Source organism: Perognathus longimembris, chromosome 14 (assembly GCF_023159225.1).
Source record: "Perognathus longimembris pacificus isolate PPM17 chromosome 14, ASM2315922v1, whole genome shotgun sequence".
Lineage (NCBI taxonomy): Eukaryota > Metazoa > Chordata > Mammalia > Rodentia > Heteromyidae > Perognathus > Perognathus longimembris.
The window spans coordinates 30,362,820-30,390,206 of NC_063174.1; the positions used below are offsets into that span (position 1 = coordinate 30,362,820).

The 27,387-nt window shown below is 38.2% G+C and overlaps 1 protein-coding gene across 1 annotated transcript in view; it reads left to right on the forward strand.

The window, feature by feature from the left end:
- The window catches only part of Slc38a6 (solute carrier family 38 member 6), a 74,196-nt gene extending 47,044 nt beyond the window's left edge, over positions 1–27,152 (forward strand). Inside the window, exons 7-16 of the mRNA XM_048362083.1 lie at positions 3,868–3,950; positions 4,414–4,472; positions 8,946–9,011; positions 9,244–9,297; positions 11,205–11,284; positions 12,351–12,451; positions 24,778–24,902; positions 26,129–26,273; positions 26,610–26,704; positions 26,880–27,152. Coding sequence (XP_048218040.1) covers positions 3,868–3,950; positions 4,414–4,472; positions 8,946–9,011; positions 9,244–9,297; positions 11,205–11,284; positions 12,351–12,451; positions 24,778–24,902; positions 26,129–26,273; positions 26,610–26,704; positions 26,880–26,960 — 889 coding nt within the window. The 3' untranslated portion in view covers positions 26,961–27,152. The remainder of the gene's footprint in view (positions 1–3,867; positions 3,951–4,413; positions 4,473–8,945; positions 9,012–9,243; positions 9,298–11,204; positions 11,285–12,350; positions 12,452–24,777; positions 24,903–26,128; positions 26,274–26,609; positions 26,705–26,879) is intronic.
- The last annotated feature ends 235 nt before the right edge of the window (positions 27,153–27,387 follow it).

Sequence of the window (27,387 nt, forward strand, 5' to 3'; positions counted from 1 at the left end):
CAAACATGGTTCGGTTGGCTATAACATGCACATCAAATCTAAACTGACTTCAATGGACATTACCATATTGCCTTTATTGCTAATGAATCAATAGTAAGGAAAAGTACTATATTTACAGTGAATTCATTAATGTAGATTAATGAGGATAATAACTAATAACTGGTAGCCAAATTATGTTTTACAATAAATATTTTACCAGTAGAGAAATTATATTTTACAATAAAGTCTTCTTCGTACTAAAACTTTAGGGTTCATTTCTGTAAAAAAAAAAATTAGAAAACAGGATTCTGAAGCAAATGATTACCTGAAAAATACTCTGAATTTAAGAGTGACTGAGGAATGCAGTGTATTTCCACTGCTATAATCAAGTTGCTACTTTTACACACACAAAATGAAGTTGCAGAACCACATGATCTCTAAGCTGCCTTCCAGCTCTAATGTTACACAGCTCCATGCTGCTCAATTGCTGTTGAGAAGGGTAGAGGTCTCTTCAGATCCACAGCTTCATGCTTTGGTCACTCACATGACTTTTATGGTCATGTATAAATTGCACTCTGAAGCAGTATATATGAAGCTCTCGTTTAGCATTTTCAAAGTATTCATTTAATCTTATTGAAGAGAAAAAGTTGTAGTCCTATGGATTGCCATACTTTCTTTTTATTACAAACTCACCTTCATGTCATTTTCTTGTCTAAAAGAAGTTGATTTATAATAATCAGATATGTACCATAAGGTATATATATGTTCTTAACAAGGACTTAAATTTACAATGCACTATTGTTATCCAGCAGGGCCAGCAGAACTAACAGATGGAATCTGCCTTGGTGTTCCCTTGGGCCTTTTTCTCCTGGCACTGCAACTGTCTAAGTCTGTTACTGGGTCCCACAAGGAAAGATAGTTCAGACATAGAGCCCCAGGCTTCTTGCCAGCTTCAGAAATTTAGTTGCCAGGTGTTCCTCAATAAGGGATGTTTTGAAGTTCCAATTTGATTTTTGTTCAACAGTGACTAGAAGATAAATTAGTTGAGTGAGTATCCTTTTCTATTTTTAATATGTATGCTTTCTTCTTATTTCCTCTATGCCAGGAATTAAGGGACATATGCAGATGTAGAGAGCACAGCTTCAGGTCTGTAAGAACTAGAAATGGTTGTGTGCAGGTTATGATTCCTAATGCATGTATTTTGTAACAACAGGAGTTAGAATAGGGAAGGGAAAAATGTGACTATGGTCACATAGTCCTGCTATTTATGCTACTGCCCCTTTTCTTAGTCTCTTAAGGAAGTTGCCAGTGCCCAATGATTGAAGTTTCATCAGAGAGGATTTTCTTATAAACCAAGGTTAAAAAGATGTACTTTGGATCATAAAGTCCACATGAGAAGCCAAAGTTGAAACTCAAGTGGGGAATCCCCTTTCATAATATGGCAGTGGGAGAATTTGGATACATGATCACAAAATAAAAATTCTGAAATCATCTACCAATGATTTAAAAAAGTAATTCCTAAGCTGGGTGCAGATAGCTCATGCCTACAAGAATAGCTGGTCAGGAGGCTGAGATCTGAGGATCAGGATTCACAGTCAGCAGGCAGAAAAGTATGTGAGACTTATCTCCAATTAACAAACAAAAAAAACCCAAAACAGTCTAAAGTGGAGCTGTGGCTCTAATGGTGTAGTGCTAGCCTTTAGTAAAATAAACTCAGGGACGTCACCCAGGCCCTGAATTCAAGCCCCGAGAAAGGCACAAAACAAAACAGATCTGTTTTTCTGTTTCTCTGAATTTTTCTTAAATTACTTTTAAAAATATAGTTAATCATGTTTTGCATTTATATCATTAGCATTTTCAACTTTACTATATTGGCTTTTTAAAGAGCTTTATAACATTCCACTGTTTGTAATTATCAATGTATTTTCTGTTGTTAAGTATATAGAGTTTTTTCCTTGCCTTAAACATTAAAATAATGTTATACTCAGTAATTTTAATGTAGAAAGAATTTTTTTCTGTCCTAGATGATTTTCTTAGTCTAGGTGGTCATTACAGTTTTATTGCTGTATATATTATCATTGTTTTTCTAGAAGAGAGTGCTAATTGACAAAATTACTAGCAATGTGTGAGGGACCAATTATACCATATCCTTAGATAGTCTCATTTCCTAACTAGAAATGAGGATTGGAATTTTCTTCACATATATCTACTCAATGTATTTCTTTGTCTTTTGCATACAAATCTATTAGCTATTGAAGAATTAACTTTAACTTTTTCTGAACTGGGCACAGGTGGCTCATGCCTGCAATCCTAGCTACTCAGGAGGCTGAGATCTGAGGACTGCAGTTCAAAGCCAGCCTAGGCAGAAAAGTCCCTGTGAGACTTTGATCTCCAATAAACTACTCAGAAAAGCCTAAAATAGTACTGTGGCTCAAGTGGTAGAGTGCTAGCCTTTAACACAAAGAGGCCCAGGGACAGAGCTCAGGCTCTGAGTTCAAGCCATAGGACCAGCAAACAAAAAGCAAAACCCTTTATCTGTATAAGTGTAGAGTTTCAGTATTTCTACATTGAATATTTTATATTGAAATAAAGTCATATATATGCAAAAAGAATATAGAAATTGCTCATATTGCTACCATATAAGAATATATGCCTTTGAGAGCTCATGTAGTAAAATATCTACCCAGCCAGCACGAACAGCCCTGATTTCAAATCAAGTGCCACTCCCATTAAAAAAGAGAGAAAAGGAAAAAAAAGAAAAGAAAATCTACTCTTGGTATTTTAAGTATATCTTTCTGACTTTTAAAAACATGTACATCTACATTTTCTTTCTGTAAGCTAGGGTTTCCTTTAAAAAATGAACAAAGATATAATTGTTACTGCTAACTTACTTTTTTCACTCAATTTTCCAAAATCTGTTTTCTTTTCCCATTTTTATTAGCATATATTGAGCAAAATAGACTTTATTATGGGATTTTTCATGTATGTATATAATCATACTTACCTCTCACATTGACCTTCCTCTTCTTTGTATGAAAATTTAATGTGTATAGCTGGTAAATAAAGCATGGAAAACTTATAAAGAATAATTATTTGTATTTTTACAAACTAAAGATAATGGCTATCAAGACATTATAATTCCTTTCTTTTTTCAGTGCATCTATATTTTTCTCAAAATCTTACCATACATACATATATATCTGATGTTTACTGAATATTTATTATATTATTATCATGGTTTTAGATACTTGTTTTTAATTTTCAGTATTTTAAATGATTTCAATAAATAACTTTCTACAAAAATGTTCTCCCTGCTGGTTGTTTCCTTGTTTTTAGAATAGTCTTCACGTGTTAAAAGGTATAATCATTTAAAAGGCTGTTAATATCTACCTACTGCCATATTGCTGTCCATAAAAGTAATTTTCATAGTTTATGCCTGCATTTTTCACTAGTTGGAAAATGGCAGCTTATTGTTTTTGGTTGTGTTTATTTAGGACAAGGAGCCCATTCTGGCTCTGAACCTCACTATGTAGCTCAGAGTGGCCTTGACATAATCTCCCTGCCTTAACCTCCCAGTGATAATATTACAGGTTCATGACAACATTATCATTATACAGTTCCTAAATACAAATTCACTAACCTGGGCTGGGGATCTGGCTCAGCGTAAGAGCGGCCCACCTGGTGAGCGTGAGGCCCTGAGTTGGGTCCCCGGCTCCAGAAAAAAAAAATCACAAATTCACTAACCGGAATAATAGTGTCCTATAAAAACATTTAAACAAAAGGTAGTAGGCCTTTTTCTAGCGGGTGATAGTAATTATTGGGGGGGGGGGCGGTAAATAAGAATAAATCCTAAGTCATGTGACTAAAACAGAACTTTTTTCCTGATAGGTCTTGGTATCTTGATGGACAGAAACTATTAATAATCATTTGTGTTAGCATCGTGTTCCCTCTTGCACTTCTTCCTAAAATAGGTAAGTCTTTGTAGAAGAGAAAGCAAGAGAGTGAAAACACAGGAGAGATAGAAATATTAAGAGGCTTTTAAATTTCATAGTACCACATTTTTAGCAGAAAGGTGGTGGTTGTGAATAATTTAAAACTTGGCTTTAAGTTGTTGAGCCTTCAGTCCTGCCTAGTTAACCTATTACTTGGTTTGCAGTAGTATTTTGTCTGCTCCACTAAAATAAAATCTTTACAGCGGAACATTAAAGAGCAGCTTTCCCTTACAGTGTACCATTAGTGGTAAGCCAGTTCCAATTCTGCTGTACAGAGCTACATAAATGATCTGTGACAGATAGCTGGAATGTTGTTATTCTGAGCCCTAAGCCCCAGATACCAAGCACTGTAATAGAAAACATGCCCCAAATGTAAAGCTTTAGTTGTAAGTTAGGATCACTTTCCTTATAAATTGCTTTTTATTTTACTGTTATTTTACAGGCTTTCTTGGCTACACAAGTAGTTTATCATTTTTCTTTATGGTGTTCTTTGCTCTTGTGGTAAGTTTAAAGTATAATGCATTGTTTCTCACTAAAATTAGACTCGTGTTAATGACTTTTCAACTCTGCTTTATGTTGGGAAGGGCAGTCTATTTTTATTTCATCATGTTTAAAAGCACCTTTTTCCACAAAAAAGTAGCTTTGCTAGCAAATTATTTCCTTCATCCTTTATTTTGAAGAGTCTCAGCATAGCATGTCAAAAATAGCATCTCTTGTAGTTAAAGATAACACACACACATGCTGTCAAAGCTCTAGGTAGAACAGTTATTTTTTTTTTTTTTAGTAGAATCCTTTTTGTAGGCTCTCCTTTGCTGTACATATTGTACTAAGTGTCAGTAAGGCCTGGTCTATAAAATCAACTTGATACTATTCATCTTAATTTTGAAACTTTATTCCATTATTAAAATAAGAGTTTCCGAGGCTTGGTCATTGAGGAGATCTTAGAAAATGGGAGTTTGCTAATTTTGTCCTGTCTTTGATTACTCGGCATCACAAATTCTCATAAAAACAGGAGTGGGAATAAATACTTTTATTCACATGTAGGGTACATTTTTTTCTTAAATTGTCTCATTTTTATTGCAACAAAAATAACAGATGGTAAAATCTATTTTGGTATTTATAGAATAATAAGATAACAGAAACCTTGAGTTTATGACTTTTCATTCCTTCAAAGCAAGTTGTAACATCCTATAGATAGTATCTTTGTATGAATTTTTTGAACCATTTTTTTCTTTGCATGGCAATTTATTTCATAGCCAATATCTAAATGTTCATTCTTAAATGGGATTAGGATGAAATGTTTTTTTTTTTTTTGGCCAGTCCTGGGCCTTGGACTCAGGGCCTGAGCACTGTCCCTGGCTTCTTCCCGCTCAAGGCTAGCACTCTGCCACTTGAGCCACAGCGCCGCTTCTGGCCGTTTTCTGTATATGTGGTGCTGGGGAATCGAACCTAGGGCCTCGTGTATCCGAGGCAGGCACTCTTGCCACTAGGCTATATCCCCAGCCCAGGATGAAATGTTTTTAACTTGCCAGGAATCTCCTCATCCAAGTAGCCTTTTTATAGGCTTGGTCAAACTCTCCTTAGTTATTGATAAATGAAGGAAAATGCTATAGTTAAGACCAAGTCAATATGGCAATAGTTAAGCCATGATATAGAGCCAGATTTCAAAGCTGTCTAAACAATCCCAAGGGTATATTGCAGTTAGCAACATATCCTCTCATTTGAAACACAGGGATAAGACAACTTTAAATTACCTAAACTAAGTGGAAATGACCCTGATTTTACTGAACTGAAGTATTTTTGTATTTCAGAATGCTTTTAAAACTGAAAAATACTGAACTATGTTTGCATTAAATCATTTGTTGTATTTACCAACATTAAAATCATCTCCCTCCCAAATTGTCTGATTCACATCTTACAAATAATGAATTGAACATACACTTTTTAGACTCCATATTAAAGAGAAAAACAGCAAATTTTCTCATCATAAGAAAATGAGAGATACCTACTTGGTTAGAAATGTCCCCCATATGCAAATGAATGTTAAAAAGAATCAGTGTAAATATTGAAGTTTTTCTTCATGATAATTGGCAAACCATTGCCAGTTTTGTTTTTGTAGTCCATAGCTTAAAGCAGGTGAAATGTACTGATGTATGTCTACTGTAGCTTTCATTTCTGTCACGTCAGACACTCTTTAATTCAATACAGATTTCTACTGTTGTGATTGTATGGAAACAATACCCTTATTCTTCATTTATTATAATGCTTTACAAACCATCTGCTCAGAGTTTTACCTGTGAGCATAGTTTAAATTTGGTCTACAATGAGACAATGAAAAGCATTCCCCTTTTTAATGCTCTTGTTGGCAAATTTATTATAGATACTCTGTTATGTTTTGGTATCTACAACGATGTCTGTATACTTATTAACCACATTTTTGAAGTGGTGTTTTACTTGATTATTTTTTGTCAATATATGTTTCTGTATTCTGTATTCTGTTTCTGTATTCTGTATTCAGTATATTTAAAAATCAATCCCGAGGGGCTGGGGATATAGCCTAGTGGCAAGAGTGCCTGCCTCAGATACACGAGGCCCTAGGTTCGATTCCCCAGCACCACATATACAGAAAACGGCCAGAAGCGGCGCTGTGGCTCAAGTGGCAGAGTGCTAGCCTTGAGCAGGAAGAAGCCAGGGACAGTGCTCAAGCCCTGAGTCCAAGGCCCAAGACTGGCCAAAAAAAAAAAAAAAAAATCAATCCTGAAAATAATTATTTCCTTAATTACACTGTTCAAACATTATAAACCAAAACTGATCCTTGTTTTTATTTAAAAATTAGCATAAAATATCTCCCCCCAAGTTATCGTAAATGTTGCAGAGGGGAGTGGGGGATATAATCCAAGTGCTTCATATGCCTGTTGTGAAAATAGAATAAGGGAACCTTTTAAAACAGTTTAACAAAGAGGGGGTGAAAGGTTTTATTCTCATTCCTGTTCTGAACTTCTGCTTTATAGGAATCATCTCTAGTCACTCCCCTTCCACAGTGTAGATTTGGAGTTGGGATGGATAATTACAGATAAATTAGTAACTGAATTAATTAACTGATATTAATTTTTTTTTTTTGCCAGTCCTGGGCCTTGAACTCATGGCCTGAGCACTGTCCCTGGCTTCTTTTTGCTCAAGGCTAGCACTCTGCCACTTGAGCCACAGCGCCACTTCTGGTCTTTTCTATATATGTGGTGCTGGGGAATGGAACCCAGGGCTTCATGTGTATGAGGCAAGCACTCTTGCCACTAGGCCATATTCCCAGCCCCTGATATTAATATTTTTAAAGGCTACTGATACATTTTTCTGGTTAATAAAAATGACTATATTGTATTTTGGAGCACTGTTTGGAAGCATTTTGAATAGAAAGCTTAGAATAACAGCTGATAAAAATAAATGAGGTAACCCACAAATAGAGCTTATCAAGGTATCTTTTTTATTGTTTTTCACTTCTTTTTATTTAATAATAGTCATGAGGGGGGAATTTAATTCAACATGTTAGTTTATGAGCACAACACATCTTGATACCCTTTACATCATTCTCTCTCCATCTATCCCAACGTTATTCATCTCCTCAAGTGGTACACAGTAAGTGCTCAATAATTGAGTGTTGCTAATAACAGCACCACAGAAAGTAGTGATCAAATGTGAGGAACTGAATTTGGAGCAGTGTCTACAGGGAAGAGAGAGACCAACAATGGCCTGCTTCTATGCTTCTTCACCCCATTCTCCTTTATTTGATAACCTTTCAGAAAAAAAACAACAAGGGAATACTGCTTTTGGTTTTGTTCTTCCATTTTTGTGAATATACTTATGTACACACACACACACACACACACACACACACATATCCTAGAAATATCAAAGCAGCTTTTCCAGTTATCCCTAATACTTTCTTTTTCTTGATGAAATTTTAAATTGACAGTGATTCTTTAGTTTACTCATTAACTTAATCCTAAAATTTTATGCTTTCTTTAAATGTGTTTTGTTGCCATATATACAGTTTTGGTTGAATTTGTTACAACCCAAAACAAGATAAGTAGCAAATAAGAATAGGAATAGTATTTACTTACTGGTTTTGGCAAAGGACAAATACTTCCTTTATTCTCCCTTGCTCCTCTCTATGCTGGGATTTAGCCTGGAGCAAACATTTACAGAGTAATTATGTGCTTGAAACAGGGCCACAATGGTAATGTTGACACAATCACCACTATAGGCCTAGGAACAGGATGACCACAATTAAGAGCAAAATCCTGAAACATTTTCAATGATTATTTCTGGGAAACAGCATCCCCATGGATTTCTTTTAATTTAAAAAAATTTTTTTTACCAGCTGGAATTCCCTATGTGCTTTTATTCTAGCCAGTTTTCTCCACAGTCACCAAAAAGAATACAAATCTAGAAAGAGCAAGAAGGGGAAAGTACTTATTCATCAGAAATCCCTGAGGTCCTCACCCTTTGCATGGACTATACTTATGTCTGCCTGTGGCTTTTCCCAAAAACTGCTTTTAATAGTTTTGTATGTGCAACTGACACAAGTAATCATTTTTTTCATATAGTTGTCACTGAAATATGTTCCCTTTTTGCACTGCACTTTCAAAAACAAATACCATGGATGCTGTTGGAGTTTGAAAGCAGACACAAACATCCTTGCTGTTTTAAGAGTTAGAGTCCCACTAAAGAGTTGAGAAGCTCTGTTATGTCAACTACTTCCCTTGGGGCTATGTTAAATGACCCCATTCTCACTAGGAACAAAATGTATCAGGACTAGCACACACAAAAAACACAAAATAACAACACAAAAGGATCTTATGTTAGTGTCTTATTTGGCATTGTTTTAGATTAATTAAAATAATGCCAACCTATTTGAAATCAATTTCTTATCATTTTTATTAGAAATAATCTGAATACTGGTTGTGTTCATTCTTGCAGGTAATAATTAAAAAATGGTCCATCCCTTGTCCTTTGACCTTCAACTATGCAGAGGAGTTCTTGCGGGTAATAGTTTTTAGTTTGGATTTCTTTTTTGCATAAGAGCTGAACATTTTTTAAGGCAAATTTTTTAATTAACGAAAAAGTACATTAAATGTGGGGCTTTGCTTTGAAATAAAATTATTTCAAATTGAAGCAATTTGAAAGCCTAGCAGTAATAATTTCATAATTTTTGTTGCTGTATTCTGGCTTTAATAGCTGTTGGTTTCTTTTTTTTCCCCTCAATACTCTTAAACAGATTTCAAATGCTACAGATGAGTGTAAACCGAAGCTCTTTCATTTCTCCAAAGAGGTGTGTAAGCTATTAACAGATACTTTTGGTTGATTTTTTGCATTTCAAGTTTTAAGAGATTAGTGTAACAGAGTCTCTTAGGTCTTTGTACCTGTAACTAATTAATTTTCATGAAAGTGCTAAGTATAGGATTGCCTACCAGAAGAATAATATTATTTAACACAGGGTGGCCCATTATGAAACAGCCTTTTTTTTTTTTTTTTTTTTTTGGCATGCCTTTAAATAGAGCCTGTTTTAAGTGGGCCTCTGCCTAAAAGAACATATTTACTGAATGTCTGGTCTGGCCAGTAAGCTCCTCTGTGGCTACAGACTTCTTGTTGCTCTCTGGACTTGTAAAGCTAAACAGCCAATTACATCAAAAACTCCTTCCTTGTGATTAAGACTTTGGTCTGCAGCTCAGCAGCCTTGCCATTGGAGCAGTGATTTGAGGACTACCAGTTTAGCTTCTGACAAATATTCTAATGTTGCAACCTCGGATGCTTGCAGCTGAGACCTGAATCTCTTTGCCTTCTATCCCAAGAGCAGTCAGATACTGGAAATGGCTATAAGAGTCTCTGAGCATCCACCTGAATGGAGACAGGAACTGCTCTGCATGCAGCCTTCCTGGTGTCTGCAAGTTTCTTCCTTTACACTTTCTAGTTGTGTTGGAATACTGTCTGTAAATTAGGGATGCTGGAATTCCCTCCATTCTTGTCGAACTCCATTAGCATAGAATGTTGGTGGAGTTACTCCTCCCAGCAGAACTTTTCCTTTTTATCCCTAGTTTTTAAATAAGAAATGTCTCCTTGGCCTCATAAGGGAAGTTACCACGTCAAGTTACCACGTGGTTTCATGGTAAAGACCTCCTGTGAGCTTCAAGATCTAGGTAGGGTAATTGACAAGCCAGGAAATTGAGCAATATATGAATTTGTGAATTAAATTCAGATTCCCCTAATGCAGCATCAGGAAACACTATAGCTTCCTTCCTCTCAGCCCCCCTCAGATATTTGAGGAGTCTCAGTACTGTATCTTCATCTGGAACTTCTTTTGCTGAAGAGCCAAAACTAGTTAACGGAAATATTTTTAGAGAAGAAAAGAGAAAATAAATCGTCATGCATTTGTTTAAGACAGTATTTAAATTTGCATGGTGAAATTTTGGCTTTAGATAGGCTTCCTCTAGCTCTTATTAGGTATATTAATAATAAAAACAAAGCTTAGACTTATATTACATGGGATCTAAATGGTGCTCATTTGCAAAAGCAATTCTTGTCAAAGATGCTGGCAGCTCAGAGACAGGAGTAATATTGTCAGTGTTTATTGAGTTGGTTAAGCAGGTTCAAACATAGTGATAATTTTTGCTGCTTAAGGTAAAAAGATATATTCAGGTTGTGCATACATTAAAAAGAACTGAGGGTTGCAGTAAGAACATTTTTTAAATGTTATTTTTATCTTGCCCAAATATTATTTTTATCTTAATAAAAATAATTTTCTTTGGGGGTAGGTGGTCATTATAGTAAAGCAACGTGGTATGAAAAGCCAGTTTAAAAATATTCTAGTTAGTATAGGCAAGCCAACTGTCAACTAATATATTTGCTCGTGACTATAGTGTGTAAGTAGGCATATCTCTCCCTTTAGGAAAAAGAAAATCTCATCATTGCCTGGCCTTTTGATTTGAAGATCATGTGTAGTATCTGTTATTATTGGTTTCATATCTGAATTATTCTCTATCCTAAGATAATATATTTTTATTGAAATCCTTTTTACTACTACTTAAAGACAATAAAAAGAAAAGAAAAAAATCTTACAAAGCAATGACTCATGAAAGAATAAATAAATATAACCGAATTATTTAAGAACTGAGATGTCAAGTGAAATGGTAGTTTTAATAGAATGCTTTTAATAATTATGTCATTTTTAATGTTTTGCAGAGTGCTTTTGCTCTACCAACCATGGCTTTTTCATTTCTCTGCCATACTTCAATATTGCCCATATACTGTGAACTTCAAAGGTACTGTAAAAATCTGAATATTTCTAATGTCTAATCCCTTAGGGATTTCAGATTGAATGCCATTCTCATTTATGAATCTTTTCATCACTGGATTCAAAGTATTCATTTAAAATAAAACAAAAGAATTGATTCTGTTCAAGTTAAGAATATTTCCTGGGTACTCCATGTACTAATTTTTCTGGCTTTTTGTTGTTGTTATTATTTGTTTTGTTTTGTGTTTTGTCTGTTATAAGGCCTGGGACTCAGAGCCTGGGCACGGTCCCTGGGCTTTTTGCTCAAGGCTTGTGGCTCTATCACTTGAGCCACAGCTCTATTTCTGGTTTTTAGGTTGTTAATTGGATATTGGTCTCCAGGACTTTCCTTCCTGGGCTGGCCTTGAACCTCTATTCTCAGATCTCTGCCTCCTGAGTAGGATTATAGGCCTAAGCCATCCGTGCCTATTTTGACCAAATTTTAAACTTTAGGGTCTCACCAGGTGCTGGTGGCTTACAGCTGTAATCCTAGTTACTCAGGAGGCTGAGATCTGAGGATCGCTGTTCAAACCCAGCCTGGACAGGTAATCTATGAAGCTCTTACCAAAAAGCCAGAGGTGGAGGTGTGGCTCAAGTGGTAGAGCACTGGCCTTAAGCAAAAGGAACTCAGGAACAGTGCCTAGGCCCTGAGTTCAAGCCTCAGCACTGGTAGAAAAAAAAAAAACAAAACTTGAGGATATGGTTATTAGCTTAGGTCTTGAATGACTGATGGAGCCATTCTCTTGACTACCTCTATAAATATTTCTTTTTTTTTTAATTTTTATTTTTTTTGGCCAGTCCTGGGCCCTGGACTCAGGGCCTGAGCACTGTCCCTGGCTTCTTCTTGCTCAAGGCTAGCACTCCGCCACTTGAGCCACAGTGCCGCTTCTGGCCGTTTTCTGTATATGTGGTGCTGGGGAATCGAACCTAGGGCCTCATGTATCTGAGGCAGGCACTCTTGCCACTAGGCTATATCCCCAGCCCTATAAATATTTCTTGAGATATAATTCAAATCACTGATTCTGCCTTTGCCATTTTTTTTTTTTGTCTTTTAGCCCCTCAAAGAAAAGAATGCAGAATGTAACTAATACAGCAATTGCTTTAAGTTTTCTTGTTTACTTTGTATCTGCACTCTTTGGATACCTCACTTTTTATGGTGAGTATATTCTTTGATTATAGATGACCAAATAAATTATTTTATAGATGGTTTCACACATGACTATGTTAATTGGATCAGGCCCCAGACTTTATGTTAATTTGATCAGGTCCCAGATGACAGCTCTAGGGGCCTTAAAGAATCAATTCTTTCTCTTAGAAAGGTAGTCAAGTTAACATTAATGACTTTGTGTGAAACATTCTGAAACATCTAAGTAAAAGTTCAGACTTAGGGATATTGATGCCTTTCTGGGGATATGGCCTAGTGGTGAGAGAGCTTGCCTCGTATACAAAACAATAACTGTTGTTGTTTTTTTAAAATTGTGTATTCAATATATTACATTGTAGTGAGACGTTTCGGTGTTAGAAGAATAAAATTATCTTACTGAAAAAAAAATACACAACAACCCAACAAGTTGAGAAAGGACTTCATGTGCACACGTGCATATCAGTTTGTGTGTCTCAGACTTCGAGAGAATTCTGAAAATACACAGCCTATGATGCATCAGACTTCCCAGATAATCTTTTTTTTTTTTTTTTTTTTTTTTTTGCCATTTCTGGGGCTTGGACTCAGGGCCTGAGAACTGTCCATGGCTCCTTTGCTTCTTTTTGCTCAAGGCTAGCACTCTGCCACTTGAGCCACAGCACCACTTCTGGCCGTTTTCTATATATGTGGTGCCGGGGAATCAAACCCAGGGCTTCATGTATATAATGCAAGCACTCTTGCCACTACGCCATATTCCCAGCCCCACTTCCCAGATATTCTTTTTATTTTTTTTATTAATTGAACATAAATTTTTTTTAAAAGGTGTTGTGCAAAGAGGGTGCAGTTACATAGTAGGGCAGTGTGTACATTTCTTGTGATATCTTACAACCTGTTTTTCCATCCCTTGTCTAGGTCAGGTAGACACATATGCAATATACAATGTATGAAGAACATATACAGTGTTCACATACTTGGTCTCTACTGTCTCTCCGTCTCCCTTTGTTAACAGTCATATATCAGGGAGATGGTACCATGCCCCTTTGTTTTCTGTGTTCTAGGCTTGTCTCACTCAACATTATTTGTTCGAGTTCTGACCATTTCCCTGTGAATAACAGTATTTCACCATTCCTAATCGCTATGTAGTATTCCATTGTGTATAAGTACCATATTTTTTGGATCCATTCGTCTGTGGAGGGGCATCTGGGTTGTTTCCATATTTTGGCTATTGTGAATTGTGCCGCGATAAACATGGAAGTACAAATGTCTTTTTGATATCTTGGGTTTTGCTGTTTAGGATAGATGCCTAGGAGTGGTATGGCTGGGTCATAGGGTAGGTCTATATTGAGCTTTTTGAGAAACCTCCATACTGTTCTCCAAAGTGGTTGTACTAATTTGCACTCCCACCAACAATGGAGAAGGGTTCCTCTTTCCCCACAGCCCCTCCAGCATTTGTTGTTTCCTGAGTTCAGAATATAGGCCATTCTAACTGGGGTGAGGTGGTATCTCAGGGTTGTTTTTATTTGCATTTCCTTTACTAGCAGGGATGTTGAGCATTTCCTCATGTGTTTCTTTGCCATTTTTATCTCTTCTCTTGTGAAGTCTCTCTTTAGCTCTTTTGCCCATTTCCTAATAGGTTTTTTGGGCTTGGAGGGGCTTAGTTTTTTGAGTTCTCTGTAGATGACCGATATCAGGCCTTTGTATGTTGCTGTGCTGGTAAATATCCTTTCCCATATCGTTGGCTGTCTTTCTATTTTGGTGGCTATGACCTTAGCTGTGCAGAAACTTTTTAATTTGTCCCATTTGTTGAGTCTTTCCCCTATTTGTTGTGCCCCTGGGATTCTATTCAGGAAGTTCCTTCCTGTGCCTATAAGTTCTAGTGTCTTTCCTACTCTGTCCTTCAGTAGTTTCAAGGATTCAGGTCTGATGTTGAGGTCCTTGATCCATTTTGAGTTGATCTTGGTGCATGGTGATAGGCTTTGGTCTACTTTGAGTTTTCTGCATATGGCTGCCCAGTTCTCCCAGCACCAGTAGTTGAAGAGGCTATGTTTATTCCATTGTATGTCTTTAGCTCCTTTGTCGAATATCAGTTGGCTGTAAGAGTGTGGTTTTATTTCTGGGTCTTCAATTCTAATCCACTGGTCTTCCGATCTGTTTTTATACCAATACCATGCTGTTTTTGTTATGATGGCCTTGTAGTAGAGCTTGAAGTCTGGTATTGTGATATCTCCTGCACTATTTTTTTGCCTAGAATTGCTTTGGCTATTCTAGGTTTTTTGCTGTTCCATATGAATTTATGGATTGGTTTCTCTATTTCAGTAAAGAATGTGACTGGGATTTTGATAGGGATTGCATTGAATTTGTATAACAATTTGGGCAATATGGCCATTTTCACTATATTGATTCTGCCTACCCATGAGCATGGGAGGTCTTTCCATCTCCTTGTGTCTTCTTTGATTTCCCTTATTAGATTTTTGTAGTTTTCATTGAATAGGTCCGTCACGTCCTTGGTTAAGTTGATCCCTAGGTACTTTATTCTTTTTTTGGCTACTGTAAATGGAATTGTTTCCATAATTTCCTTTTCTGTTTGTCTATTGCTGGTGGTCAGAAAAGCTGCTGACTTTTGTGGATTGATTTTGTATCCTGCTACTTTGCCAAATTGGTTTATTAGGTGTAGGAGTTTGGGTACTGAGTTTTTTGGGTCCTTCAGATATAAGATCATGTCCTCTGCGAATAGGGATAACTTGATTTCTTCCTTGCTGATGTGGATCCCTTTGATGTCCTCCTCTTGCCTTATTGCTATGGCTAGGGATTCCAGCACTATGTTGAACAGAAGTGGGGAGAGTGGGCATCCTTGTCTTGTTCCTGAGTTTAGGGGGAATGATTTTAGTTTCTCTCCATTTAATATGATATTAGCAGTTGTTCTGTTGTATATGGCTTTTATTGTTTTGAGGAATGTTCCATCTATTCCTGTTCTCTCCAAAGCTTTTAATAGGTATGGATGTTGTATTTTGTCAAAGGCTTTTTGGGCATCGACTGAGATAACAATGTAATTCTTAATTTTAGATCTGTTTATGTGGTGAATTATGTTGATTGATTTACGGATGTTGAACCATCCTTGTGACTGAGGGATGAAGCCTACTTGGTCATGATGTATGATTTTCTTGATCAGTTTCTGGATCCTGTTAGCTAATATTTTATTGAGGAGCTTTGCATCTGTGTTCATTAGTGATATTGGTCTGTAGTTCTCTTTTTTTGTTGGGTCTTTGCCTGGTTTGGGAATGAGTATGATATTAGCTTCGTAGAATGAGTTTGGGATTTCTCGCTCTGTTTCTATTTCGCGGAAGAGTTTGAGGAGTATTGGTATTAGCTCCTCACTAAAGGTTTTGTAGAATTCGTTGGTGAATCCATCTGGGCCTGGGCTTTTCTTAGTAGGGAGGTTCTTGATTACCTCCTGTATCTCACCGTAAGTTATTGGTTTATTTAGTTGATTTATTTCTTCTTGGTTCAGTTTGGGCAGTTTGTACTTCTCTAAGAATTGATCCATTTCTGTAAAATTATTGTTTTTTGCTGAGTAGAGGTTTTGGAAATAGCTCCTTATGATTGTTTGAATATCGTGTGTACTTGTTGTAATTTTTCCGGTGGAGTCCCTGATTTTATGTATATGAGTCTCTTCTCTTCTTTTTTTTGTAAGTCTTGCAAGGGGTCTGTCAATTTTGTTTATTTTCTCAAAGAACCAGCTTTTAGTCTTATTTATTTGTTGAATGGTCTTTCTATTTTCAATCAGATTTATCTCTTCTTTAATCTTTGTGATCTCTCCCCTCCTAGTAGTTTTAGATTCTGTCATTTCTTGTTTCTCCAGTTGTTTTAGTTTCATCATGAGGGTATTCACCTGCTCTGCTTCCATTCTTTTAATGTGGTTGCTGAGTGCAATGATCTTGCCCCTCAGTACTGCCTTAGCTGTGTCCCATAGGTTTCTTTGTGATGTGTTTTCATTGTCATTGTGGCTTATGAATTCGTTGATTTCATCTTTAATTTGGTCTGTGGCCCAAGTGTTGGATAGCAGCATGGGGTTTAGTCTCCAAGAGTGTGTATAGTGTCTGTGGTTTCTTTTGTTGTTGAGGGTTACCTTTAATCCACTGTGATCAGATATAATACATGGGATGACGTCAATACATTTGTATATGCTGAGGTTCTTTGTGTGGGCTATTACATGGTCTATTTTGGAATATGATCCATGGGCTGCTGAAAAGAAGGTGTATTGGGTCTCTGTAGGGTGAAAGGTTCTACATAGGTCTGTTAGATCCATTTGGGAAATGGTGTTATTTAGGTCCTCAGCTCCCTTACTAATCCTCTGGGTGTTGGATCTGTCTCTTGGAGAGAGAGGAGTATTAAAGTCACCCACTATGATTGTGTTTGCGTCTATCTTGCTCTGTAATTCTGTGAGAATTTGCTTGACATATGTAGGGCCTCTTTTGTTCGGTGAGTATACATTTATCACAGTGATTTCTTGATTCTGGATTTTTCCTTGTATTAGTATGTAGTGTCCTTCTTTGTCTTTTTGAGTGGACTTTAATGAGAAGTCCAGCTTGTCTGAGATCAGAATGGCTACACCTGCCGTTTTGGTGGGTGCATTTGCTTGGTAGATCTTGCTCCATCCTTTCATTCGAAGCCTGTTTTTGTCCCTTGCTGTAAGGTGGGTCTCTTGTAGACAGCAGATGTCAACTTTTTGTTTGCGAATCCATTCTGCCAGTCTGCTCCTCTTTATCGGGGAGTTTAAGCCATTTATATTTAAAGAGATCAAGGATAAGGGTGTTTTTTCTCCTTCCATTTTCTTGTTGGGCTGTTTTTTCCTCTTTTTGTTTTTCTTGTCTTTAGTGAGCTGGTCTTTCTGCTGGACTTTGGCTATTGAAGTTTCTTTCTGATTCTGTCTGTGTGTCTTTTACGATCTCTGTTGGCTGGGGTTTCTCTCTTAATATTCGCTGTAGGGCTGGTTTTTTATTCACATACTCCTTTAGCTCCTCTTTGGTGTGGAAAGATCTGGTTCTCCCTTCGAATGTGAACTCCAATTTCGCTGGATATTTGATCCGAGGTTGTAAATTGTTATTCTGAAGTACTTGGATGGTGTTCTTCCACTCACTTCGAGCTTGGTAAGTTTGTGAGGATAAGTCGGATGTTATTCGAATCCTCTTCCCATTGAAAAAAGTTTCCTTCTTCGCTTTGGCTGAATTCAGAATTTGCTCTTTAATCTTGAGGTCTGTAGTCTTGAATATTATGTGCCTTGGGGTGGCTTTCCTGGGGTCTGGCCTGCCAGGTGTCCTATAGGCTTCGGTTATCTGGATGGGGTCCCCTGTGAGATTGAGGAAGTTTTCTGCAATAACTTTATTGAGAACATGATTAAGCCCTCTGTTCTGGTATTCGGCTCCTTCTTCTATTCCAATTATGCGCAGATTATATCTCTTGTCTTTGTCCATTAGTTCCTGGATTAGTCTTCCCTGAAGCTTCACCTTTTCTTGGAGTGTGGTCATTTTCTGGTTGTTGTCAGCTGCTTCATCGTCCAGGCGAGAGATTCTTGATTCTATCTGGTCCACTCTTTGTGTTATGGTTTCAATTGCGGAGTTTATGGATGTCAGAGAGCTATTTATGGTTGTCATATCAGCTCTGATCGTGGAAATTTCTTCCTTTAAAGAGTTGTATTTTAAATCTATTTTTTCATGCATTTCAATTCTCAGGATGTGGAGATTTTCTTTAAAGGCGGCTTGCATTGTATCCATTTTTGCTTCCATTTCTTTAAACGGTATCCATTTTTGCTTCCATTTCTTTAAACGAGGCTTGCATTGTATCCATTTTTGCTTCCATTTCTTTCTTGGCTTCCTGGGTGTCCTTCCAGATTTCCCCTCTAAACTCCTGGAATTGTTTTCTGATTTCATTTCTGACGCTTTCCATCATTCCTGTTAACATGGCCTCATTTGCTTTTTTAGTCTCCATCTCCTCTTCAGTCGTGCTGCTTTTTGGAGCTGGGGAGTTGGCTTGCCCTTTGATGAACTGAGTTATGTTTCTTTGTGATTTGCGCATCTGCAGATCTGTGGATGGCTTCTCAGGTTTGGTTTGTAGCTCTTTCCTCCCTCCTGTGTAGGCGTGTCTATGGCAGCAGGTGCTGCCGCTGTGGCCCCGCCCACCAGTGCAGGGTACGCCTACCAGAGGGGGCGCTGTCGCCGGGGGCCCCGCCCTCCTGTGCGCTGTGCGTCCACTACAACAGGCACTTAGCGGGATATGCCTCCCAGAGTGAGTCCTGGGTTGTTAGGTTGTGCTTGCGCCCTCCCCCGAATCCGTTGGGGGAGGCGGTATGTGTGGGGCCCTGTGGGATCGACTGTCCGGGTGTGGCTTGGCACCCTCAGACCTCGCCTCCGCTGTGGGGGGGGGGGCGATGTGATCAGGCTCAGGTGACCCTGCTGGGCTGGTATTGCCCACCAGCGCCTGTGATTTTAGTTGTAAGAGTCTGCGAGGTCCAGGCGCCTCGGGTGGTGCTTGCCCTGCCGGCTGTCCCCCGGCCCCTGTTGGGAAGGGGGCGGGGCCGGTTCTGCCAGTTCAGGAACCTGTGGGGCATGGGGGCTGCTCCGCCCTTCCCCTGCTAAACTGACTTCCCAGCGCCTGATGGGAACTTCCCGCCTGATTTGGGGGTTCTTTGTTCCCTCGGGAGTGGGGAGGGGGAGGGAGGGAGATCTAGCTTCTTTGTCGGGCTTGGGTCTCTGATAGCTGGTCTCTCGTTGGGGGAGGGGATAATGGGGGATTCACTTTTGCTGCTTTGTGTGTGTCCCGCGCAGCCGTTGGCCCTTCAGGGGTTGGCGAAGTGTCGTGGTGGCTTCCCCGGTTCTCTCTTTCTGCCACGCTGGGTTCCCTTGTCCGAACCCGGTGTGGACCCGAAATTCTCGTCGCTGCTGGTGTGTGTCTTGGTCCGCACCCTGCCTTGTGTCCGTGGGGTCTCCCGCAATATGAATTCTGCGCTCCTGGCAGCCTGTCTGCCGATCGCCGGATTCCCCTTTCCCAGCCTGACCCTGTTTGGGCCAGGGTCGGCTGGTGGGGGGAGGGTGCCCCGGAGAATCTCCGGCTCTGTGTAGGTTGTCGGTTCTTCTTTTTTGCTCCTTTTTGTTTTCCTGCGTTTCTCCACTGCTTCTGGATGCTGGTTTTGCTGGGTTCTTGATGGGGTGTTGGGTGTTGGAGTTCCCAGCTCGCTATTCAGTTGGTGGGAGTCGGGGTGCCTCCCTATTCTTTCGGCTCCATCTTTCTCTCTCCCCCAGATATTCTTAAGAACATATTTAAATCCTTAAAAGTAAACAGCCTTTAGAGCATATTTAAAATCATAAAACTAAAATTCTCTTCATTATTTTGCCCACTTTTTTCTTTTAACAGGAACTTCAGGAAAATCAGAAAACTTGAAAGTGTAGAATAATTTGAATAATTGAAAGTGCTCTTGTTTAATTCATCTCAGCAGTAACCATGGCCATCCCATAAATCTAAATCTGCTCTTAAATTTTATACCAACGTAGGGAACAAGTGGTAGAGCTCCATGTACACCTTCCAGAAAAGCATTATTTTTGATATGAGTCTTGGTTCCCAGATAAGCAAAGAAAGCAAAAACAGATTGTCAGGCTTTTTTGGTCATCACTGATATATCTTTTGAAGTACATATGTTTTATTTTTGGTTGTTGGGTTTCTTCGTTTTTCTGTACCAGTAAAATAATCATAACGGGACCTTTCAGGATTCAAAGTGATGTAGCATAGCAGAATGGCTACATGTATATGTATTTGTTATACACACACACACACACACACACACACACACACACACACACACACAGTTTTTGGCAGTTTAACCTCAGAGCTTCATGCTTGCTAGGCAAGTACTCCACAACTTGAGCCAAGTCTTCAGGCCATTTTGTTTTGGTTATTCATGCTTTTTACCTGGTTCAGACATGGTCCAGAGTCACCGACCTATACCTTATGTATAGTTTGGGTTATAGGCATGTACCTCTCTGCATAGGTTATTAGTTGAGGTAGGTTTTCACTAACCTTTAAGCCTGGGCTAGTCTTAAACCTTGATCCCACTGATTTATGCCTAGAAATCATAGGCATGTGCTATTACATATATATATATGTATATACATATATATATACATACATATATATATACATATATATGTTATTTAAAATGATCACCTGACACAAATACACTGCTTGCCACTTATCTGAAGTTCTTGGAGGCAATAATGTTTCAAATTGTGGAGTTTTTAGAGTATTTAGGTAGACTTTTATGCTCAAAGAATTTTGGGTTTGGGGTCATGTCAGATTTTGGATTTTCAAATTAGGGATACTTAGACTGCAGTACTTTTAGTAATCTTCAACATTGAGAGAAAGTCCCAAAATACTGACCTTCTCCTCTAAATGGACAATTAGAACTGTCTTGGAAAAATTATACCAGCCTATCAGTGTCCTATCAGTATCCCATGATGACTAAGAAGTAGTTCCAGAAGTCTGTGAATCATTAGGTACTTTGGAACTGTGTTAAATTGTGCTGAAGCCTAAATGGAAAAGAAGGTAAAAGAGTGAGGTAGGTGAGACATTCTTTGAACTAGCCTTCTATAAGTACTTGACACTCATTGCCTCACTCCTCTCAACTCTGCATGGTGGGTGTAGGGTCTTTTAGATTGAGTAATTAAGCACTGCAGATAATGAGTAATGGAGTTGAGATTTGAATCCTATTTTGTCTCTTCAAACACAGTGCCTTTGTCCCTGTGCTGCCTCCTCAGAACTTATACTGTAAAGCCTTTTTATCTTGCCTTTTTTTTTTTTTCTTTTGGTCGGTCTTGGGGCTTGAACTCCTCCAGGCCTGGGCTCTGTCCTTGAGCTCTTCAGCTCAAGGCTATCGCTTTTCCACTTAGGCCACAGCACCACTTCCAGTTTTCTGGTGGTTAATTGGAGATAAGAGTCTCGTGGACTTTCCTGCCTGGGCTGACTTTGAACAACGATCCTCAGATCTCAGCCTCCTGAACAGCTAGGATTACAGGCATGATCCACCGGTGCCCAGCTATGCTGCTTTTTTATGTGGCTCTTTTTTTATGTTGTTACTAATAGCCAAGAAAAGTCTTCTGTTATATATCACTATTGAGATGACAAGAGCTCTCTGTCTTGTGGAAATAAATTGCTAATCAAGGTCTTATCAAAAGGACTGACCTGCAGTTAAAGTGTTCAGTCATTGTTTAGTTGATCTGTTGTAGTGTACAGGGGTGGGATGACCTGTCACTGAGTGAATGACAGATTTTCTGAATACAGATCCACTGTCATTTCTGCTACTGTGATAATCCTTGTAAACTTTGCTGTGTTGGTGTGTGTTGAACCAGAAGCCTCTTGACTTCAGTGATATATGTGACTGGCAAAGATCACCTTCAGGTCCTCTCTGAGAGTTGTAGAGATTTATCTGAATCCATCTCTTATACATGTTAAGGCTCAGCTAGGAACACAGAAGACAGATTTGGAAGAAAGGTTTTCATCTTTAGAGACTATGAAGTGGACATGTGACATGTATTTTGAATTTGTATTACATGCACTTCTTCATACTTCTGCAGCTGTGTGGGATTCTTTTATCCAGAGTTCTCAAGACCTAGTTAATTTCTAACTTTTGTCAGATTCAAGGGGCCTATAAGTGTGTACCTAGAATTAATAACATCAACTCTAATTACAGATGTTAAAGCATTACGTAGTAAAAAGAGGAAACATGTTTCTCTGGTGAGCCAGGCTGCTGTCTGAATGGTGTATAATCATCATTTTAAAGCCTACACGATTGTTTAGAGGTTTTAATAGCTCATTTTATGAATCAGAAAATGGAAATGAAATAGTTTTCCATATTTCTCTGAAGACATGAGTGCCTCACAGATTTAGAAATACAGTGCACATTTCCTGAAGCTTCCTACCTTTCTTAGTCCATTGGTGTAACATCCAGTAAATCATGCCCATAGTTCTTTCAGGAATTCTTTTCTCTCCCATGTCTGTGATCACTGATCTAGAGGTCCTCTCATATCTCAGTGATAATGATGACAGTAGCCTGTTCATGTTCTGGGTGTTCCTTTGAGTTGTACACTCGTCTCCCTGAGTCCTTATTGTGTCCTGTAAACTTTTGGCAGAGCTGCAGTAGGAAGACCTCAGTGCATTCTCAGCCCCTTCACTACCATACTGTTTGAGCCCTCCTCATGTGATGTCACAGCCTCTACTGTCCTTACAGGACAGTACACATTGCTGTTACATCAACGCTTCTCCTTCTCCAGTTCTCAGTTCTAGAGAATGTCTCTTCCATCTTTTGAATCTCAGCATGAATACACTGATTCATTTCATATTCTCAGTGTCTCTTTAGGTCAGTGTATTGGTGTCCCTGTTTTAAAGATGCAAGACACTCAGGGATGTTGTTAGTGAGGAATGGGATTTAAATGTTGTTTTGCGGTCTCATTTAGAAATGCCATAACTCTTTGTTTTGAGCACTTCGGTGCAGTTTTGTTTGTATACATTTTCTGTTAGGTCTGTATGTATATGTCTTCTTTTCCCTTTAAATATAAGGTCCTTGAAAGCAAAGGTGTATTTTTTTTTTAATTTCCCCCAAAGCATTCTTTAAAAAAAAACCACTGTACTCTCTAATTAAAATAGCACTACTCTAGTTTAAATCCAACTTGGTCTTCGCCCGCAAATACTGAGGTACAAGTTCTTGAGCCCCTTACCCTTCTTTGTCTGGCTCAAGGAGGCACTGTGGGGCCCAGTATCAGGGCAGCATTCATCAGTCCTGTCCCAGGCTCTGCCCTGGCTTACTAGAAAGCTGTTGTCCCAATGCCCCCCTTCCCTCTTATGAAAGATGATTCCACGGGTGAAATTTGACAAAATATTGCAGAATTGAGGAAAAGGTATTAGCTTTGGCACAAAAAAGCATTGGGTAGCCAGGTGCCCGTGGCTCATACCTGTAATCCTAGCTACTCAGGAAGCTGAAATCTAAGGGTTTCGGTTCAAAGTCAACCCACGCATGAAAGTCTGATATTTGTATCTCCAATTATCCTCCAGAAAACTGGAAGTGGCACTGTGGCTCAAGTGGTAGAGCACTGTCCTTGAGCTGAAGGGCTCAGGCACAATGCCCAGGCCCAGAGTTCAAGCCCCATGACCAACAAAAAAAAACAAAACATTGAGTGTTGCCTCCTTGTGTTGTGCATTGTGGGCAAGTGACTGAAGATTTCTTTTTTTTTTTTCTTATTTATTGTCAAAGTGATGTACAGAGTGGTTACAGTTTCATATGTTAGGCCTTGGGTACATTTCTTGTACTGTTTGTTACCTCCTACCTCATTCCTCCCTCCCCTCTTCTCCTTTCCCTATCCCCCCATGAGTTGTTCAGTTGGTTTACACCAAATGGTTTTGCAAGTATTGCTTTTGGAGTCGTTTGTCTTTTTATCCTTTGTCTCTAGATTTTGATATACCCTTTCACTTCCCTAGTTCTAATACCAGTATATACACTACCCAGTGTACTCAGATGAGATACAGTGATAGTGCAGGTACAACCACAGGAAGGGGATACAAGAGGATCATCAACAATAGAAGCTACGGTTTCACATGGCATGTTGAAAGTAATTACAACAGTGAGATGACAGTCATTTCCATAACATGGAATTCATTTCACTTAGCATCATCGTATGCATTCATAAGGGCATGGCTCTTGTGATCCTCTGCTGAAGATTTCCCTTAGCTCTCTTAGCCTGTTTCCATAAGGACCATACTCAGTGGTGCTTGTGAAATCACTTCAGATGATCCATGGATTCTAAAGAGATTTTTAAATCTTTGTCATTCATTGTCATAATTTTAGAGTTTCTGCCTGTCCTGGCTTCTAATTTCATTAAAAGTGGGGAAAACATTGTACATTTATTTGTTAGTTTATTTATTGTTTTTCCAGTCCTGGGGCTTGAACTCAGGGCCAAGGCACTGTCCCTGAGTTTCTTTTACTCAAGGCTAGCACTCTACTGCTTGAGCCACAACACCACTTCCAGCTTTTTCTGTTTATGCGGTACTGAGGAATTGAACCCAGGGCTTCATGCATGCTAGGCACTAAGCCACATTCCCAGCCCCACATTGTTCATTTTAAGAAGATATTTAACTAATATCTTTGCTGTTTTACAAAACAGAAGGTGGGGGACATGGATAGATTTGGTAATGGGAATCTAAATCTATTAAGATCCATTAGTATAACAAAATAATTTTGCTATATTGACATCTTAAGTTTATAGTTTATAATGTGATCCATATTATTGGTTTTTTATTTACAGACAAAGTGGAGTCAGAGTTACTGCAAGGTTATAGTAAATACTTGCCTCATGATGTTGTAGTCATGACTGTGAAGTTATGCATGCTGTTTGCTGTGCTTCTGACAGTCCCTCTAATCCATTTTCCTGTAAGTACGTGTAAAGGTTTTGGTGCTTAGTGTAGTGGCTCCCTAACATGGCACACTAATTCTTTGCAGACTACAAACCTTTGAATTACATCTAGGCTTGTGTATCTTATTCATTTGTCAAGTAATTGATCAAAGACCTCATCCTTGCATATGGCCCCATTGAAAGCACAAGCGTAACAGTGAACCACTAAGCTAATTTGTGCTCTCTGAGATTTAGTTTAGATTTATGCCTCCCACAGCATTGTTTCCAATTTAGAGACTAGAGTTCTTCTAATGTTTGGGGGGTTTTCCCCCCTTTCTACTCCGTCTTCAAAAGAATGTGCATGAAGACGAAAAAGTGAAGTCAGCAAAAATCAGCTCCTACTGGTTTATTGTAGATTTATTTTTACAAAGACATGCTAGTTTAATCTAAGTGAAATACTGTATTTTCTTGAGACTTTCATTTAAGGGAAAGAACAGGTTTTTGATCTGCATCTAGTTGTATATATTAGAATTTTAAGAATTTCTGAGAAAATTAAAATAGAGGCTTAGGGAATAAATCCTTCTACATGGGTGTCTTGAATCTCTTTAACAATGATTTTTAAAAAGTTTATTTTAAAGAACTGGGCCTTCAGGACTTTTTGCTCCTCCTTGTGCCTAGAGGCTTTGGAACTAAGTCCTTCTGCACTTGTGTCTTGAACCTCTTTAACAGTGAATTTTCAAGGACTGGGCCTTCTGGACTCAGAGCTAAGAGTACTGCAGGCTGGGTAAAGCCTGTGGGATAGGACAGCCTACTCCCTGTCTGAGCAGCCAGAGTAGAATGAACGGGTTTCCATATTTACATGCTGTGAAACAGATCACAGAAAATAAAATTGTAAATGACATTTCCCATGGTATGATTTCTTCTGTTTTAAATGTTTGGTTTTTCTGTTGGATTTAATGAAAATGATGCTTTGAGATTTCATCACATAGTGTTATTGTTGGTAAGTTCTTAAATTATGCAATCTAAAAGTATTGCCTGTGAAAAAAACTTTTTGTAGATTTTAGGCAATATGATTTTTATGGCACTTATATTGAAAGATTGATGTGTGTAAATACTCTTTGTATGCACACTTTATACTAATTGTTGAGGCTGTGTTTCAAAAACAAAATGGTTTGGGAGCAGGAATGTCATGGCTCCCATCCATGTGTTTATTGAGCATCTTGCCTCCTCTTTTTCTGAATCTGTCTCTTTTTCTCTTACACAGGCCAGAAAAGCTTTAATGATGCTGCTTTTCTCCAATTCTCCATTTTCCTGGATTCGTCATTCTTTGGTCACTCTAGCCCTCAATATTATCATCATTTTACTTGCAATATATGTTCCTGACATTAGAAATGTATTTGGTATAATTGGTAAGTTTCCACTTTTTGTGTATGTGTGCCAGTCCTGGAACTTGAAGTCAGGGCCTGGGTACTATCCCTTAGCTTTTTTACTTAAGGTTAGTGCTGTATCACAGCTCCACTTACAGCTTTTTGTAGTTATGGACTTTCCTGCTTTGACTGCTTTTGAACTGTGATCCTCAGAATTCAGCCTACTGAGTAGCTAGGATTACAAACATGAGCCACTGGTGCCTAGCAAGTTTTCCATTTTAAAGAAATAGAAATCCACATACTAAAAGAAAGAAAAATGTTGTCTGCCTCACACCTAAATCCAACAGTTTCTCCTTTTTTTTCCTCTCCAACTTACAGGTGCCAGTACATCAACTTGTTTGATTTTTGTATTCCCAGGACTATTTTATCTTAAACTTAGCAGAGAAGATTTTCTCTCATGGAGAAAGCTTGGGGTAGGTTATTTTATAATGCTTCTTTTAAGACATCCATTTCAAGAAATAATGTATCATTTTATAGTTTTTATACATGTCAAAAAATCTGCATCTTAAAAGATAAAGTATGTTATTGGGCAAGAAAAACATATAAAGACATACTCTTAATTATTCTTTATCTTTTTTATTTCTACAGGCTTTCCTTTTGCTCATCTGTGGAATTTTGGTTGGAAATTTTAGTTTAGCACTTATCATTTTTGATTGGATTAATAAATAAAGGAATTTTAAAATTTCTTATGGAGAATAATTTACTTCCATCAGCAAGAAGGAATGATTCTGAGAGGCACATTAAATGAAAAATGCATTTTTATGAAAACTGTTAACAGAAAAGCAGAACAAAATGTCGCTTATAGGAGAAAGTAGGCATATAGTAGTTTTAATAAAAATAAACACTCAACATACACTTAAATATATTGAGTCAATCTTTTGTTTAATTGGAACTTTTCAGAATTAACAGACATTATTTATTTACTTTTACTGGGGCTTGAAATCAGGGCTTGAAATCTTTTAGTTTGCTTGCCTGGCTGGTGCTCTACCACTTGAAATACTTCCAGCCTGACTTTTTGCTGGTGGTTTTAGAGATGGAATCTCATGTGTTTTTCTTCTTACGCTGGCTTCAAACCTTGCTCCTCCAGATCTCAGCC